We start from the raw sequence: 17,133 nt of genomic DNA, 5'->3' as shown, positions 1-17,133 counted from the left end.
TGATAGGTTCTTGATTGGACATGGCATCAAAGGTTACGGGGAGAAGGCTGGGAAATGATGTTGAGGAGGAGAAAAAAAGGATCAGCTGTATTGAATAGCAGAGCAGACTCAATGGGCCAAATGGCCTAATTCTGCTCTTATGTCTTATGGTCTTATAAACAATGTCACCATTTGTTTGCTAGAGGAATAAAGTGTACTTAGATGTAATACAACTCTTGTCCATTTTCGCCAACACTCCTTTTAATTGAGACCATCTCTTGTGAAAATTATTTTAATCTACAGGTGCCCCCCCCCATCCGCTTTACAGAGGTAGAGCGTTCCTATGAAACTTTTCTTAAGCCAAAATGGCGTAAAGCAAAGAACCATTAATTTATATGGGAAAATTTTTCATAAAAGCAAAAATGCTCTTTGTAATGCGAAAGCAGGATACTAATATAGGTCCCTTATAAAAATGAAGTGGCGTAAAGTGAACATTCGTAAAGTAGGGGACACCTGTATACTGGAATATTTTCCGACATGCTGTTGAGCTGGTTTTGATTATATTTTCTGATTGCTTATATCCTACAATTTAATGCTGTTTTCCTTGCTGCCAAAGTCTTAACTGTGTCCCTTTTTAAAATTCAGATTGTTTACACAGGGACAACATTCCTTGGTTTTGTAGGTTTATGGACTGGGCAAAAACCAAATAAGTTTTCCATTACAGCAAATGAAAGAGGTGCGTTGAACTTTGTTATTCTTGTCTTGATAAACCTACTCATTAGAATTAGTGCTATGTAAACTCAATACCATAAGCTTCATCTAGTATTTGATAAATTTGACAAGTTGATTAGAGTTATATGAATTAGCCTCAATTGCCAAGTAGATTTCATTCCATTATGCTCTAAAAGAATTTCCACTCCTCTCAGTGTGGGAGGATTTTCATTAGTTGTAACTAAAATATAAAATCAAAATATAAAGATGGCATTATTTCCAGTTGCTACTAACAATGCTAGGTCTACACATTTCAATTCAGGTCGCAGTTGCCTTTTAAATGTAGTCATGCCAAAAGCATCAAAACAATTAAATGTGTATAGTAGATATTTTTCCAACCAACTGCACTTATTTGTTGCAGGCAACTGCCAATTCTCTCTCGGTGGATATGTCCTGATTTACCACGGTTCCAATAGGTTTTGTTAAATGTTAAGAATTCTGCTTTGTGTGTCTTGAGAACTTTGAGACCAAAATAGACCAGAAAGTAGTATAGTGCAGGAACAAGCTTGTTGGCCTACAATGCGAATCTTAATCCCAGCTAATCAAATCCCATTGCCTTCACTGTCTTATAGCCCTCTTTTCCCAGCTTATTCATGTGTTTAAATGCCTCTTAAACATTACCATCATATCCATTTCTGCCATATCCCCACCATTCTTTGTATAAACTTTCCCCCTTCACCTATAAAATATGATCTCCAATATTGAACATTTCTCCCTGGAAAAAGGGCTCTGACTATCTATTTCATCTATGCTTATCTTAATTTTATTTGCTTCTATTAGGTCACCCCCTCAGCTTCTAGTGCTCCATCAAAAGCAACACAAGTTTGTCCCATCTCTCCTTATAGCCAACACACTCCAATCCAGGCAATATCCTATGTACATCTTCAATACCTAATCCTTCACATCCTTCCTATAATGTGTTGATTAGAACTATATATGATACTTTGAAGCAACACACACAATCTCCAGAAGGAACTCAGCAGATCAGGCAGCATCTTTGGAAACAAATATACAGTCAACATTTTGGTCTGACACCCTTCTTCAGGACCGAAAGGAAGGGGGACGATGCCAGAATAAAAAGGCAGGGGTAAGGGAAGGTGGACCAGCTAGAAATTGATAGGTGAAACTGGGGTGGGTAGGAAAGATAAAGGGCTGGACTGGAAGGAATCTGATAGGAGAAGAGAGTGGACCATTGGAGAAATGAAAGAAGGAAATGATCCAGGGGAAATGATAGCCAGGTGAGAAGGGATAAGAGACCAGAGTGGAAAATAGAAGAAGAGGGGAGGGGGAGGGTATTTATTTTACTGGATGCAGATATCAATATTTATGCCATCAGGTTGGAGGCTACACAGATGGAATAGAAGGTGTTGCTGCTCCACCCCGAGAGTGGCCTCATCTTGGCACAAGAGAGGCCATGGATTGACATGTCGGAACAAGAATAGGAATCAAATTAAAATGTTTGACCACCAGGTAGTTCTGCTTTAGGTCAATGGAGAGGGGGTGCTCGAAGAAGTGGTCCCCCAATTTATAATGTAGGAGAGGCAGCTGGCAGGGATAAGTGACAGGAGGGAGATTAGCATGGAAGGATGAATGGACAAGGGAATCATGGAGGGAGCGATTGATCCCTATGGAAAGCAGGGTGGGTGAGGAGACAAAGGTATGTTTAGTGATAAAATCCCTTTAGAGATGGCAGAAGTTGTAGAGGATGATGTGTTGGATGTGGATGCTCATGTTTATGATACCTCAAATGTGGCCTGACTAAACTTTTGCACAGATGCAACATAACTTACAGATTTTTACACTTGGTGTCCTTATTAATGAAGGCAAACATGCCAAATACCTTCTTCACTAATCTATCATACATGTTGCCATTTCTATGGCATTCTGGACTTGCACTCCAAGATCCCTCTGTACATCAGTGCTTCCATAGGTCCTGCCATTTACTGTATGATATCTGCTTTTTCCATCTATTTGAATTATATTTCAGTTCTTGGCTTTGAGTAAGTACAATATTTTACAGAACCAAGGAACAGTAATGCAGTACTTCAGTGGTTCTGCTGTTATGTTTTTGCTGTTTGTATTTTAATATGTCAGGTTGAATAGTCAAACAAGTCTCCTTTACATGACATTGGAGTCAGTTCTATGTAATTATTATTTCATTTCAGCTAAAGGTATGGGGTGGAATATTGCAATTGCCAGTTTTCTGAAGAGAAATCGTTCTCCCAGCTGGGTGATTAGAGATGTAAGTAATTTTCATTGACTTTATTAACAAAAAAGCCCTCATGAACAACATCATATATTTACAATAAGGCAAGTTCTTTCCTGATGTTGGTTGACAGATACTCTTCTGTGAATAACACTGACATATTGTTTGAAACTAATTTGAGGGTCTTAGCTTACCATTTCATTAGAAAGATGGTACCATTGACAGTTCAGCAGTCCCTGGATGATACACTCCCTTGGTAATACTCTGAAGCTTCAGCCAGGATTATACACTCAAGCCTGCTAAGAACATCGATAATGATACCATGAGTATTTGCAACCATTGGACCTGCAACCTCAAGAACAGTGAGGAGGGAGAGGCTTATGAGGCACTCCACGGTTGTTTTGAGGTGACAGACTGGCAGGCACTCTGTGAGCCACATGGAGTGGATATTGATGGGCTCACAGAGTGCATTACTGGTTACATCAACTTCTGTGTGCACTGCAATGTTCCAGCAAGAACTGTCCTTTGTTATTCAAATAACATGCCATACGTAACAAAGGACATTAAGGCCATCCTGAACATTAAAAAGCGGGCATTTAGAGATGGAAATAGGGAGGAGCTGAGGACAATACAGAGGGACCTGAAAGCCAAGATCAGGGAAGCTAAAGACAGGTATAGGAGGAAGCTTGAGTGGAAACTCCAGCAGAACAACATGAGAGAGGTCTGGAGTGGGATGAGGACCATCACTGGGTTCCGGCAAACTAGCAACAGAGGAGCTGAAGGCAGTGTGGACAGGGCCAATAAACGAACAGGGCTGAGGGTAGCAGACACCAACAGAATCAACAAACTCATTCGTAAGGCCAGTGATGTTGTGGGGGGTGGAACTAGACTCTCTGACAGTGGTGTCTGAAAAGAGGATGCTGTCCAAGTTGCATGCCATCTTGGACAATGACTCCCATCCACTCCATAATGTACTGGTCAGGCACAGGAGTACATTCAGCCAGAGACTCATTCCACCGAGATGTAACACTGAGCGTCATAGGAAGTCATTCCTGCCTGTGGCCATCAAACTTTACAACTTCTCCCTTGGAGTGTCAGACACTCTGAGCCAATAGGCTGGTCCTGGACTTATTTCCACTTGGCATGATTAACTTATTACTATTTAATTATTTATGGTTTTATATTGCTATATTTCTACACAATCCTTGGGTGGTGTGGCTGTAACAAAACCCAATTTCCCACGGGATCAATAAAGTATGTCTGTCTGTCTTAACCTGTTCTTCAACAGATTTGACACTGTGGCCTCTGCCCATCCCCCACATGATTCATCTGTTGTCAGCCCCCAACCAACACATACTCCACTCTCCCCTCCTACCCCTCCTCACAGCCCCCCACCCTGCTCTCATGACTACACTCTTCCCCCACCTGAAACCACCACGGTGGGCTTCACTACTGAACAGGTGAGAAGACAGCTGAAATGTCTCCACCCAAGCAAGGTTGCAGGCCCAGATGGTGTCAGTTCCAGGGTACTCAAGGCCTGTGCCCCCCAGCTATGTGGAGCACCACCATGTCTTCAACCTGAGCCCGAGTCTCCAGAGGGTTCCTGTGCTGTGGAAGACGTCCTGCCTCGTTCCTGTACTGAAGATGCTGCGCCCCAGTGGCTCCAATGACTACAGACCGGTGGCATTGACCTCTCACATCATGAAGACCCTGGTGAGACTTTGTTCTAGAGCAGCTCCAGCCTATGATTAGGCCACACTCAGACCCCCTCCAGTTTGCCTACCAGCCCCGACTAGGAGTTGAGGATGTCATCTGCTGAACCGTGTCTACGCCCATATGGACAAGCTGGTGAGCACTGTGAGGGTCATGTTTTTTTACTTCTGCAGTGCGTTCAACACCATCTGCCCTACTCTGCTGGGTGAGAAGCTGACAGTGATGCAGGTGGATGCTTCCCTGATGTCATGGATTATTGATTACCTGACTGGCAGACCACAGTACGTGCGCTTACAACACTGTGTGTCAGACAGAGTGGTCAGCAGCACTGGGGCTCCACAGGGGACTGTCCTGTCTCCCTTTCTCTTCACTATCTACACCTTGGACTTCAACTACTGCACAGAGTCTTGCCATCTTCAGAAGTTTTCTGGTGACTCTGCCATAGTTGGATGCATCAGCAAGGGAGATGAGGCTGAATACAGGGCTACGGTGGGAAACTTTGTCACGTGGTGTGAGCAGAATCATCTGCAGCTTAATGTGAAAAAGACTGAGGAGCTGGTGGTGGACCTGAGGAGGGTCAATGCACCGGTGACCCCTGTTTCCATCCAAAGAGTCAGTGTGGACATGGTAGAGGATTACAAATACCTGGGGATACGAATTGACAACAAACTAGACTGGTCAAAGAACACTGATGCTGTCTACAAGAAGGGTCAGAGCCGTCTCTATTTCCTGAGGAGACTGAGTTCCTTTAACATCTGCCAGATGATACTGAGGATGTTCTACGTATCTGTGGTGGCCAGTGCTATCATGTTTGCTGTTGTGTGCTGGGGCAGCAGTCTGAGTGTAGCAGACACCAACAGAATCAACAAACTCATTCGCAAGGCCAGTGATGTTGTGGGGGTGGAACTGGACTTTCTGACGGTGGTGTCTGAAAAGAGGATGCCGTCCAAGTTGCATGCCATCTTGGACAATGACTCCCATCCACTTCATAATGTACTGGTCAGGCACAGGAGTACATTCAGCCAGAGACTCATTCCACCGAGATGCAACACTGAGTGTCATAGGAAGTCATTCCTGCCTGTGGCCATCAAACTTTAAAACTCCTCCCTCTGAGTGTCAGACACTCTGAGCCAATAGGCTGGTCCTGGACTTATTTCCACTTGGCATAATTTACTTATTATTTAATTATTTCTAGTTTTATTTTGCTATATTTCTACTCTATTCTTGGTTGGTGCAACTGTAACGAAACCCAATTTCCCTCGGGATCAATAAAGTATTTCTGTCTGTCTGGATGTGTTCTTAATGAAGTCACACACAGTCAGCAAGGTGGAGTGAGGAGAGGGAATTGAACTGACAATGAGTGAAAATGACAATCTCTAAACTAATAATAAAATACATCTGTTTTTCTTGTTTCTTCAGACTCTTAGAGAAGCTGTGGACTTTCAAGCTGCATTACAGAAGTTGTCCTATTCTCCCATCACTGCAAATGTGTACTTCATATTAGGTGGAGTCAAGCTGAATGAAGGTGTCATTATTACAAGGGAACCTGAAAGGCCTATTGATGTCTGGCCTTTGAAGTCTACTAAAGGACAGTAAGTGGATAAAAAAACAAAAATGCTAAGATTCAGGCAATGTGTGGGGAGATTCTCCTTTTAGATGGTTTATTCAGCTGAACCGCCAGCAAAGTACAATATTTACTAGAAGTAGCTGTTGGTGATTCTTCCCTAGAAATTCTTTCACAAAAGTCCAAAAGAAATAGGGCCTGTGCAATTGAAAACTGGCAAAGCTTAGAGGAATTTTACACATATTTCCAGATAAGAATTAATTCCTGACCCTTTGGTGAGAATTTTATTTATCTTAACACCTTCTATCCACTGTAAAACTCTCCACAGCAACCACTAGCATAAGATACAAAATTAGCATGCAGTTAGATTTTCCAAGTTCACTGGTCAGAAAAAAAGTATTATTTCTCACAGATCTACCAAATTTATTTGTCCTCATTTCCCCTGACAGCTTGCTATTTAAAACATCACCAACCAAACTGCATTCTTTGTCCTCCATGAGACCTCTAACCTCGGACTTCAGATAGAGTCCCACGTGTGCATTTTCACTGTTCTAACATTATGCTGATCATGGGATTTCAGCTTGGGCTCACACCAATCTGCTGTTGATCTTTGCCATATCTCCTAGTATGCTGCTCAGGCTACAGTTAGGAGTCTATCAAGGCAGCACACTCATTTGTTCCATAAGAATTGTATTAATGGTTCGCGTTTAGAGAATTTAATACCCAGGTTCTGTTTCCCAGCAGATTAGTGAATAAGTTGTTTTTATTTAGATTCATCTAACTCTGAAAGCATCTCCTGGTGAAGTTATGTTTTTCCCCTCATTTACATAGATGGTACAGGGTAGCGACGAACTATGATCATTGGAGACCTCCACCTCCATGGGATGACAGAAGGTGAATGTTCCCATGTTTTCAAACCTTTAAATCATTGCACAGCTGTCTTATACAGCTTTTGCATTTACATGTTTGTTTTGTTTTCTCAAGGACACCAGCCATTTGTGTTCCAAATGCTACAACGCAAAAGAACATCAATCTAAATACAATTTTCAAGGTGAGTCCCAGTGGTTCCAACTCTATTTATTATTGGAGTCCAAGATGAGGTATGAATGTTAATTGTAAACGTACATATCAATCAAAGGTGAAAGGAAATTAAAGCATAGGCTGGGGTGGTGACTACCAAAAGGAGTACTTGTATAAATTGTACTATTTAGATCATTTTCTCTTTGTGAACTTTTTATTACTTTTACCTTTTCATTTTTGACCCCCCCAGGTACAGAAAGTTCTCTGATTCCTTCCTCTGGCATTATTATTTATGATGTTGTTCAAGACAGTGACCAATTTTAGTTGTATTTGATATGTGGATGCCACTGTCAAGGCCAGCAATTATTGTCCATCTGAGAAAGTGTTAAGTTTCCCCCTTGAAGCAGTATTTGTTGTCTGGTTTTTTTTGGCCATTTTTGAAGGCAGTGATGGAATTGGCCAGAGCAGATAAGGACAGTGGATTAGCTGTCCTAACCTGATTTGGTGAACCAGTTTGGGTTTGAAAGTTCCATTGTCATTTTTGCTGCTTCCTGCTTTTTACTTCAATTTCTTTTAAACTGAACTCAAATTCTCAAACTGCCACACCTCTGGATCATTGTCTCATATTCTTAGATGGATCATCATCATTATGTGGCCTGTTGTATGATGTAGGCGATCATGGTGACCATGATTGTTCTTGGCAAATTTTTCTACAGAAGTGGCTTGCCATTACCTTCTTCTGGGCAGTGTCTTTACAAGAAAGGTGACCCCAGCCATGATCGATAGATTCTGAGATCATCTGCCTGGTGTTACTGATCACATAACTAGCACCTGTGATCTGAACCAGGTGCTCATACGGCCATCCACCAGCTGCTTCCATGAAATCCTGTGACCCTGATCGAAGGACTAATCAGGCGCTTCACCTTGCCCAAGGGTGACCTGCAAGTTAGTGGAGGGTTGGAGCACCTTACTTCTTCTTTGGTAGAGACGTATCTCCACCCCAAACAGGGATCTGTTTATATCAATCCTACATTAATCCATTTTTATTCCCCTCAAATTCCTATCAGATCCCTCCCAGATTTTGACACTTACCTATATACAAGGGTCAACCTATAGTGGCAATTGAAACCAGTGTTTTTGATGTGGAAGGAAAGCAGAACATCTGGAGGAAACCCATAGAGTGATGGGAACAGAACTGTGTTGGGTTTTTCCAGTGTGGAGCAGACCATGTAGTGAGCACCAGATGCAGTGCATTGGATTGGAAGAAATGTAATTCAAACACTGCTTCACTTTCAAGGACTGTTGGGTCCCAGGATGATAGGAAGCAGATGCTGTATCTTCTAAGGTTGCATAGGAAGAACAATGAGTGGTTGTTCGAGATGGAAGAATGGACTAGGGAGCCAGAAAGTGAACAATCCCTTCAAAATTCTGCAAGGAGCAGAGAGGGAAGGCATGTCTGGTGGTGGAATTTTGATGAAAATTTTTAATATTTCTTGGTTGTTGAATAGGAAGTCATGGGGTGGAATTGTTATAGTATATATTAACATACATATATAAAAATATATTATATGCATCATACAGCAATGTCCAGCGACCAATCTGGACTTTGGAAGATTGAGAGGAGGGGATTTCGATCAGGTCCACTGCCCGAGTAGAAAGGGCAGCAGCAAGTGGGTCACAGCAGTGTAGTAGAGCTTTGGACAGTGACTAATCTGCATTTGTGATTGATTAACAAGAACAAGTTAATGAAAGGCAGGGGCAAGTGCAGCGGAGATCTTGATGCTTTAGCTCTTCGAGGCTTAAGTCAGAGAAAAGAAAAGCTTGAGGTTAATTTTTTTTCTCCTTCCCTTCTTTATATCTGCGCAGTTAGGAAAGAAGAGATTCCAGGCAGGATAGAGGACTGCTGTTCTCGTGGAATGTGGGAGGACAGGGAGACATCCAGAATCCCTGACGACTATCCAGCTGCAGCTTCTAACAATCTGCATTCACGAGTTGCTGCTGGAACTGAATGAACTCTGGATCATTCAGGATGCTGAAGGGGTGACAGATAAGACATATAAGAGAGGTAGTTATACCCACTGTGTAGAAGATAGGAGACTGTGTGACAGTCAGAAAGGGGAAGTATGGTTAAGGAGTCAGTGCAAAGTAACACTGTGGCCATCCCCATCAACAACAGGTTTATTGCTCTGGAATATGTTAGAGGGGGGGTTGTAGGCCTAACAGAGGGAAATCACAATGGTTAGGTCTCAGGCACTGAGTCTGCCTTGTGTCTCAGAAGGGAAGGGGCGGGGGAGAAGAGGTATGCTGTGGTGATAGGGGATTCATTAGGGGAACAGACAGGAGGTTCTGTGGTGAGAAGAGGATTCCTGGATAGTATGTTGCCTCCCGGGTTTTAGGGTCTGGGATATCTCAGGATTCTTAGGTGGGAAGGTGTACAGCCAGATGTAATGGTCCATGTAGGTACCAATGACATGGATAGGACAAGTAACAAGGTGTTGCATAGGGAGTTACAGAGCCTACAAAACATATTCTCCCCCCAGGAAGTTTTCATGTTTTATTATTTTACAACATCAAATCACAGTGGGTTTAATTTGTTCTTTGTTGACACTGATCAACAGAGAAAGACGCTTCTCTGTCAAATTGAAAACAGATACCTACAAAGTGATCTAAGTTAATTACAAATATAAAAAGTAAAGTAATTGATTGCAGAAGTATTCACCCCCCCCCCCCTTAATATGACACACCAATCATCACTGGTACAGCCAATTTGTTTAACAATTCATGTAATTAGTTAAATGGAGATCTGTTTTTTGAGACCTGTGGGCAGCCAAGGTGTTTCAATTGATTATAGTAAACATACACCTGTATCTGGAAGATCCAACTGCTGGTGAGTTAGTATCCTGGCAAAAACTACATCATGAAGACAAAAAACATACCAGGCAATTCAGGGGGAAAGTTCATTGAAAAGCACTAGTCAGGAAATGGATACAAGAACATTTCCAAGTCACTGAATATCCCTTGGAGTACAGTTAAGTCAGTCATCAAAAAATGGAAAGAATATGGCACAGCTGTAAATCTGCCTAGAGCAGGCTGTCCTCAAAAACTGAGTGACCATGCAAGAAGTGGACTAGTGAGGGAGGCCACCAAGAGACCCATGACAACTCTGGAGGAGTTACAAGCTTCAGTGGCTGAGATGGGAAAGACTGTGCATACAACAAATGTTACCCGGGTGCTTCACCAGTCACAGCTTTATGGGAGAGTGGCAAAGAGAAAGCCACTGTTGAAAAAAACTCACACGAAAACTCAGCTAGTTTGCCAGAAGCATGTGAGTGACTGAAGTCAGCTAGAAGAAGGTGCTATGGTCTGAGGAAACCAAAATTGAGCATTTTGGACATCAGACTAAACTTTATGCACATCATCAAAAACACATCATCCCTACCGTGAAGCATGGTAGTGGCTGCATCATGCTGTGGGGATGCTTCATTACCGCAGGCCATGGAAGAAGGTAAAATGAATGCAGCAAAATACAGGGAAATCCTGGAGGGAAACCTGATGCAGTCTGCAAGGCAGTTTTGAGGAAGTAGAGAGGCTACAGAAGGACTTAGATAGATTAGGAGAATGGGCAAAGAAGTGGCCAATTGCAGTAATGCAACAGTGTGGATGCCACTGCCATAAAAACTCAAGGAAGAAGAAGGAGAAATGGCCAGTGGAGTACAGAGTCAGGAAGTGTATGGTCATGCACTTTGGTAGAAGAAATGAAAGGGTTGACTACCTTCTAAATGGAGAGCAAACAGAGGTACAAAAGAATTTGGGAATCTTAGAGGTGAGGCCTCATGGAGTGTTGTGAGCAGGCCTTGGGTCCCTTATCTTAGAAAGGATGTGCTTAATCTGGAGAGGATTCAAATGATTCCAGGATTGAACGACTTGTCATATGAAGAGCATTTGATGGCTCTGGGCCTAGATTCACTACAGTTCTGAAGAATGAGGGGGGACCTAATTGAAGCCTATCAAATGGTGAAAGGCCTTGAAAGAGCGGATGTGGAAAGGATATTTCCCAAGACCAGGCGCCACAACCTCAAAATAGTGACGTCCTTTTAGAAAGGAGATGAGGAGGATTTTTTTTTTAACCCAGAGAGTAGTGAATGTGTGGAATTCTTTCCCACAGGAAGCTGTGGAGGCCAAAGGCCAAGTCTTTATTGTATTTAAGGTGGGGGGTGATAGATTTTTGATTGGTCAGAGCATGAAGGGATACGGGGAAGAAGAACGCAGGAGATTGGGGCTGAGAGGAAAATTGGATCAGCCATGATGAAATGGGCCAAATGGCCTAATTCTGCTCCTATATCTTTTGATCTTATATACTTATGGTAGTTCATGTTTTTTGTTTGTTATGTATTGCGTTATACTGCTACCGCAAAGATAACAAATTTCACGACATATGCCAGTGATATTAAACCTGATTCTGATTCCGAAAAGCAGAGGTGTGGAAAGTTTCATGTTCAGGGAAGATCCAATGGAGACTGAGGAACTGCGAGAATTAAGTGGATCTTCACAAGAGGCGGGCAGGGAGGAACCTTGTTTGAGATAGCTGAGAGAGTCTGTCAGATATTAGTCACTTGCTTATTGTTTGAGAAAGAGTCATAGAAATCTAGAAAGTGAGGGGAAAAGCCAGAAGTGATCATGTAAAAGTGAGAGCGGTGTGTGGAAACTACGAACAAAAACTATGACATTTTCGAGTTCAGCAGTAGTGCAGGAAACAACACCTACAATATATGATCAAGGATGTACAGAAAAAGTAAGTGGACATTCATTGAATGTTTCACAAGCCTGAGCTTCCAGTAGTTTTTCCTGGAATCAAGAACAACCAAACCATTGGCAAGCAATTTCACTACTAATTTCCACATCCTTTGTTTCTTTGCTGTCATGATTCAGTCAATTGCTGGACTCAGATAATTTGATATGCAATCTCTTTCTTTGTTTTTCCATCTGAAATAAAAACAAAAAAAACTAGAAAGACTTAACAGATCAGAAAGGATCTGTGGAATGAGAAACAGAGTTAACATTTCAGATATATGACCTTTCTTCAGGGAAGCCATTCATGATGGCTCTTTGACCTGAAATGAAAAATGCTTTTTTTCTCCACGGATGCTGCCTGAACTGCTGAGTATTACCCCCATTTTGGTTCATTTATAGATGAAATATAACACCAGCTTTATACTTTGTATCAGGTTTACAGCATCTGTAACATTAATTTCATAAGCATGAGAAATTCTGCAGCTGCTGTAAATCCAAACTTTAGTGGGGAGAAACGAATGGATAAGGGAATCACAGACAGAGCAATCCCTGTGGAAAGCGGAGAGAGAGACACAGGTAAAGATGTTTGGTGGTAGGATCCACTTGAAATTGCAGTAGAAGATGTGTTTGATGTGGAGGCTCATGGGATGGTAGGTAAGGACAAGAGGAACTCTATCACTTAAGTCAGTTGGAAGAAGGGGTGAGCGTGGATGTTCGGGAATTGGAGGAGATGCGCATGAGGGCAGTATCAATGGTGGAGGAAGGGAAACCCTGTCCTTTGAAGAAGGAGAACATCTCTGAAATCCTGGAATGGAAAGCCACATCCTGGGAACAGATGTGGTGGAGACAAAGGAACTGAGAAACGGGAATAGTATTTTTACAGGTGATAAGGTTGGAAGAGATATAGTCAAAATAAGCGTGGGAATCGGTAGATTTTTAGAAGATGTGGGTTGATGTGTCAGTCCAAGACCTCTTGTAGCACAATGAGGTCTTCTTCAGGGTGGAGGAGCAACACCTTATATTCCATTTGGGTAGCAACCAACCTGATGGCATGAATATCGATTTCTCAATCCGGCTAAACAAAATTCCTTCTTTCCCTCTTCTTTCATTCTCCACTCTGGCCTCTCATCTCTTCTAACCTGCCTAGCACCTTCCCCTGGGTTCCCTCCTCCTTCCCTTTCTTCCATGGCCCACTCTCCTCTCCTATCAGATTCCTTCTCCAGCCCTTTACCTTTCCTATCCACCTGGCTTCACCGGTCACCTTCTAAGCTATCCTCCTTCTCCTTCCCCCTTCCTTCCCAGTCCTCCAGAAGGGTGTTGGCCTGGAACCTTGACTGTTTGTTCATTTCTATAGATGCCATCTGACCTGTTGATTTCCTCCAGGATTTTGTGTGCGTTACATTGATTTTGTGTTTTATAATAGTGTATATTTTTTATTGCAGGTTCTTTCAATCCATCCGGTGTTAAATAAGTGAGTTTTGTTCTTTAACTACACTTGACTTGGAAAATGTTGAAAGAGATGTTGCTGAATGACATTTACAACTTTGTGACAGACTTGTGCTATCCACATTGCTGAAAAATGTAACAGAAAATGTAATAAGCTCTCAAAATTGGTTAAGGTGAGTCCTCTCAAATTATTTATTTTTTGGTATACTGCATGGAATAGACCCTTCCAGCCCTTCAAGCTGTGCCACCCAGCAATCCTCTGATTTAGTCCTAGCCTAATCATGGGACAACTTACAGTGACCAATTAACCTACCAACTGGTACGTCTTCGGACTGTGGGAGGAAACCAGAGTGTCTGGAGGAAGCCCAAGTGATCACAGGGAGAACGTAGAAACCCCTTACAGGCAGCAGTGGGAATTGAATCTGGATCACCTATACTGTAGAGTATTGTGCTAACCACTACGCTACTGTGATGCCCTGCCTCTCTCTCTCTCTGCCAGAATCTGCTCTTACAACACATTCATTTTCTCAGTCACACCGTTTCTGCTTCTCTTTCCATCTTCTTTCCTTCTACTCCTCTCCCTTGCCACATGCCAGGTTCCTGCTGTTCACATGCTGCTGCTCCTCTCTCCTTGATCCCCTGCCGCTCCTGCTGTCACACGGCTGTTGTCCTTCCCCCAAGCTCTCTGCCTTTGAGCCTTTGTGCCGTGCATTGGGAGGGACGATAGCGTAGTGGTTAGCACAATGCTTTACAGTATGAGGAACCCGGGTTCTATTCCTGCCACTGCTTGCTGGTGCGGTCACATTCTCCCCATGACCGCGGATGCTCCGGTTTCCTCCCACAGTCCAAAGACATTCCGATTGGTAGGTTAATAGGTCATTGTAAATTGTACCGTGGTAGGCTAGGATTAACTTTGGGGACTGCTTGCTGGTGTGGTTCAAATGGCAGGAATGGTCAACTCTGTACTGTATCTCAATAAATAAATAAATAACAAAGTGTTGTGATGAGTTACTGCCTGACTTGCACATAGGCAACAATATCCCATTCTGACCATCCATATGGCAGTCCACCAAGCTGCTAGCAGTGAGCTGACAGTGATTTCAAGGTTGCCTGTCTTGAGTACTTGGATTTACCACCAGAGCAACCCATCCGGAGAAAGGTCTCAACCTCGAACAAGATATTCAGTAAGATATTCAGTTGGAGTAAAGATAAAGTTATAAGCAGAGGTACTTAAACCTGCATCTTTATGGCTAATCTAACCTGAGTCCTCTTAACAGAAGAGATCGGAAGTTGCATTTATTGTCATACATACAAGTGCATGCGTGCACAGGTGCAATGTAAAAACTTAATTGCAGCAGCATCACAGACACACAGCATCAGATACACAATATTCACAAAAATTAAGCATAAAATTATACAGAAAAGTATACAAATAAAACAAAAACATTCAATCTTAGTGTTAAGTTTGTCATAGCCAGTTTGTCAACACTATGACCACTTTACGAAAAATCTTTACAAAAGATTTTACAAAAGGTGTTCTTGTACATCAGTCAATGAAAGCAAGCATGCAGGTACAGTAGACAGTAAAGAAAGCTAATGGCATGCTGGCCTTTATAACAAGAGGAATTGAGTATAGGAGTAAAGAGGTCCTTTTGCAGCTGTATAGGGCCCTGGTGAGACCCCACCTGGAGTATTGTGTGCAGTTTTAGTCTCCAAATTTGAGGAAGGACATTCTTGCTATTGAGGGAGTGCAGCGTAGGTTCACAAGGTTATTTCCCGGAATGGCGGGACTGTCATATATTGAAAGATTGGAGCGACTGGGCTTGTATTCACTGGAATTTAGAAGGATGAGAGGGGATCTAATTGAAACATATAAGATTATTAAGGGATTGGACACGTTGGAGGCAGGAAGCATGTTCCAGCTGATGGGTGAGTCCAGAACAAGAGGCCGTAGTTTAAGAATAAGGGGTAGGCCATTTAAAACAGAGATGCGGAAAAACTTTTTCACCCAGAGAGTGGTGGATATGTGGAATGCTCTGCCCCAGAAGGCAGTGGAAGCCAAGTCTCCGGATGCTTTCAAGAGAGAGTTAGATAGAGCTCTTATAGATAGCGGGGTCAAGGGATATGGGTGAGGGCAGGAACGGGGTACTGATTGTGTATGATCAGCCATGATCACAGTGAATGGCTAGAAGGGCCGAATGGCCTACACCTGCACCTATTGTCTATTGTTTACATTACAATAGGATTTTTTGTTTTATTTGTATACTTTTTATTTTCATTTAAAATCTTTTTTATTAATTATTATTGAAGAGTAACAAAAAAGATACATTAAGTCTATGTCATTATGTACAATAAAGAATTAAATTAGAAAATAACTAATTAACAATGCTAAGCAATATATCAATAATAAGAAGAAAAAATAAAGTGTTGAGAAGATTTTTTTGAAAGGAAAAGAAGGGAAAAAAGTACCCCTACTAACTAAAAAAAACCCCTACTAACTGAAAAATAAAACAAAAACAAAAAAAACCCATTGGGAGCACAACCCCAGAGCTGTCAGAGCTATACATCATACAAGCTTCCAAAAAAAACATCAATCCGCCAACTCAAATCCGCTTAAAGAAAAATCGGAAGGAAACCATATTAATCAACTCAAATCAGATGATAATAGCGGGAAAATTAACCCCACCTTTTCTCAAAATCGAATCGAGGATCAAAAGTTCGACTTCTGATTTTCTCCAAACTAAGATATAACATCACCTGAGAAAACCATTGTATCAAAGTAGGAGCAGAAGCATCTTTCCATTTCAACAAAATAGCCCTTCTGGCCAATAATGTAGCAAATGCAATTGCATGTTGGTCTGATGGAGAAATACCATGAATATATTGAGGAATTATACCAAATAAAACTATCAATTTATTAGGTTGTAAATTAATTTTTAAAGCTTTAGAAATTGTAGAGAAAATAGACTTCCAAAAATGTTTCAATACGGAACACGACCAAAACATATGTGTCAATGTGGCTGTCTCAGTTTTACATATCAACATTAGGAAACATTTTAGGCTGTCTCTCCTTTGTCAGATAGGTAACAATGTACAATTTTAAATTGAATTAAAGAGTGATTGGCACAAATCGAAGAAGAATTGACCAACTTCAAAATCCGCAACCAATCTTTTGTTATCAGGGTCATGTTAAGCTCTCCCTCCCAATCTTGCTTAATCTTAAGTGAAGGATAATTCTGCTGTTGTAACAATAAATTATAAATTTTCCCAATAAAACACTTCACTAAAGGATTCATTTTTATAATAATATCTAACAGGTCAGAATCTTATATACATGGAAAATTACTTAAGTATATTTGTAAGAAGTGTCTGACCTGAAGATTTTGCAGGAAATATGAATATGAGAGAGAGCATTTTGTTACTAACTTCTCAAAAGACATCAATTGGCCATCCTGGAACAGATCCATGAAGGAATAAACCCCTTTATTCCTCCAAAGAAGAAAAGAAGGATCACTTAATGAAGGTTTAAATAATTAATTTTGATAAATTAAACTAAAAAGTTTAAATTTTTTAAGATTAAAAAAATTACAAAACTGGAAACAAATTTGTAATGACTGCTTAATCACAGGATATAAATTTAAAT

General features: G+C 41.5%; 1 protein-coding gene across 3 annotated transcripts in view; it reads left to right on the top strand.

Annotated features, from left to right (window-relative positions):
* Positions 1-17,133, top strand: part of LOC140737524 (N-acylethanolamine-hydrolyzing acid amidase-like) — a 37,724-nt gene that overhangs the window by 11,962 nt on the left and 8,629 nt on the right. For all 3 annotated transcript variants that reach the window (XM_073063971.1, XM_073063972.1, XM_073063973.1), the window contains 6 exons: positions 625-715; positions 2,916-2,992; positions 6,089-6,261; positions 7,065-7,127; positions 7,218-7,284; positions 13,487-13,515. In XM_073063971.1, coding sequence (XP_072920072.1) covers positions 625-715; positions 2,916-2,992; positions 6,089-6,261; positions 7,065-7,127; positions 7,218-7,284; positions 13,487-13,515 — 500 coding nt within the window. The remainder of the gene's footprint in view (positions 1-624; positions 716-2,915; positions 2,993-6,088; positions 6,262-7,064; positions 7,128-7,217; positions 7,285-13,486; positions 13,516-17,133) is intronic.

This window comes from Hemitrygon akajei, chromosome 13, assembly GCF_048418815.1.
Source record: "Hemitrygon akajei chromosome 13, sHemAka1.3, whole genome shotgun sequence".
In the NCBI taxonomy this organism is placed as follows: Eukaryota; Metazoa; Chordata; class Chondrichthyes; order Myliobatiformes; family Dasyatidae; genus Hemitrygon; species Hemitrygon akajei.
Note: the sequence above shows the minus strand (reverse complement) of the source record. Positions and strands in the feature narration are given on the sequence as shown.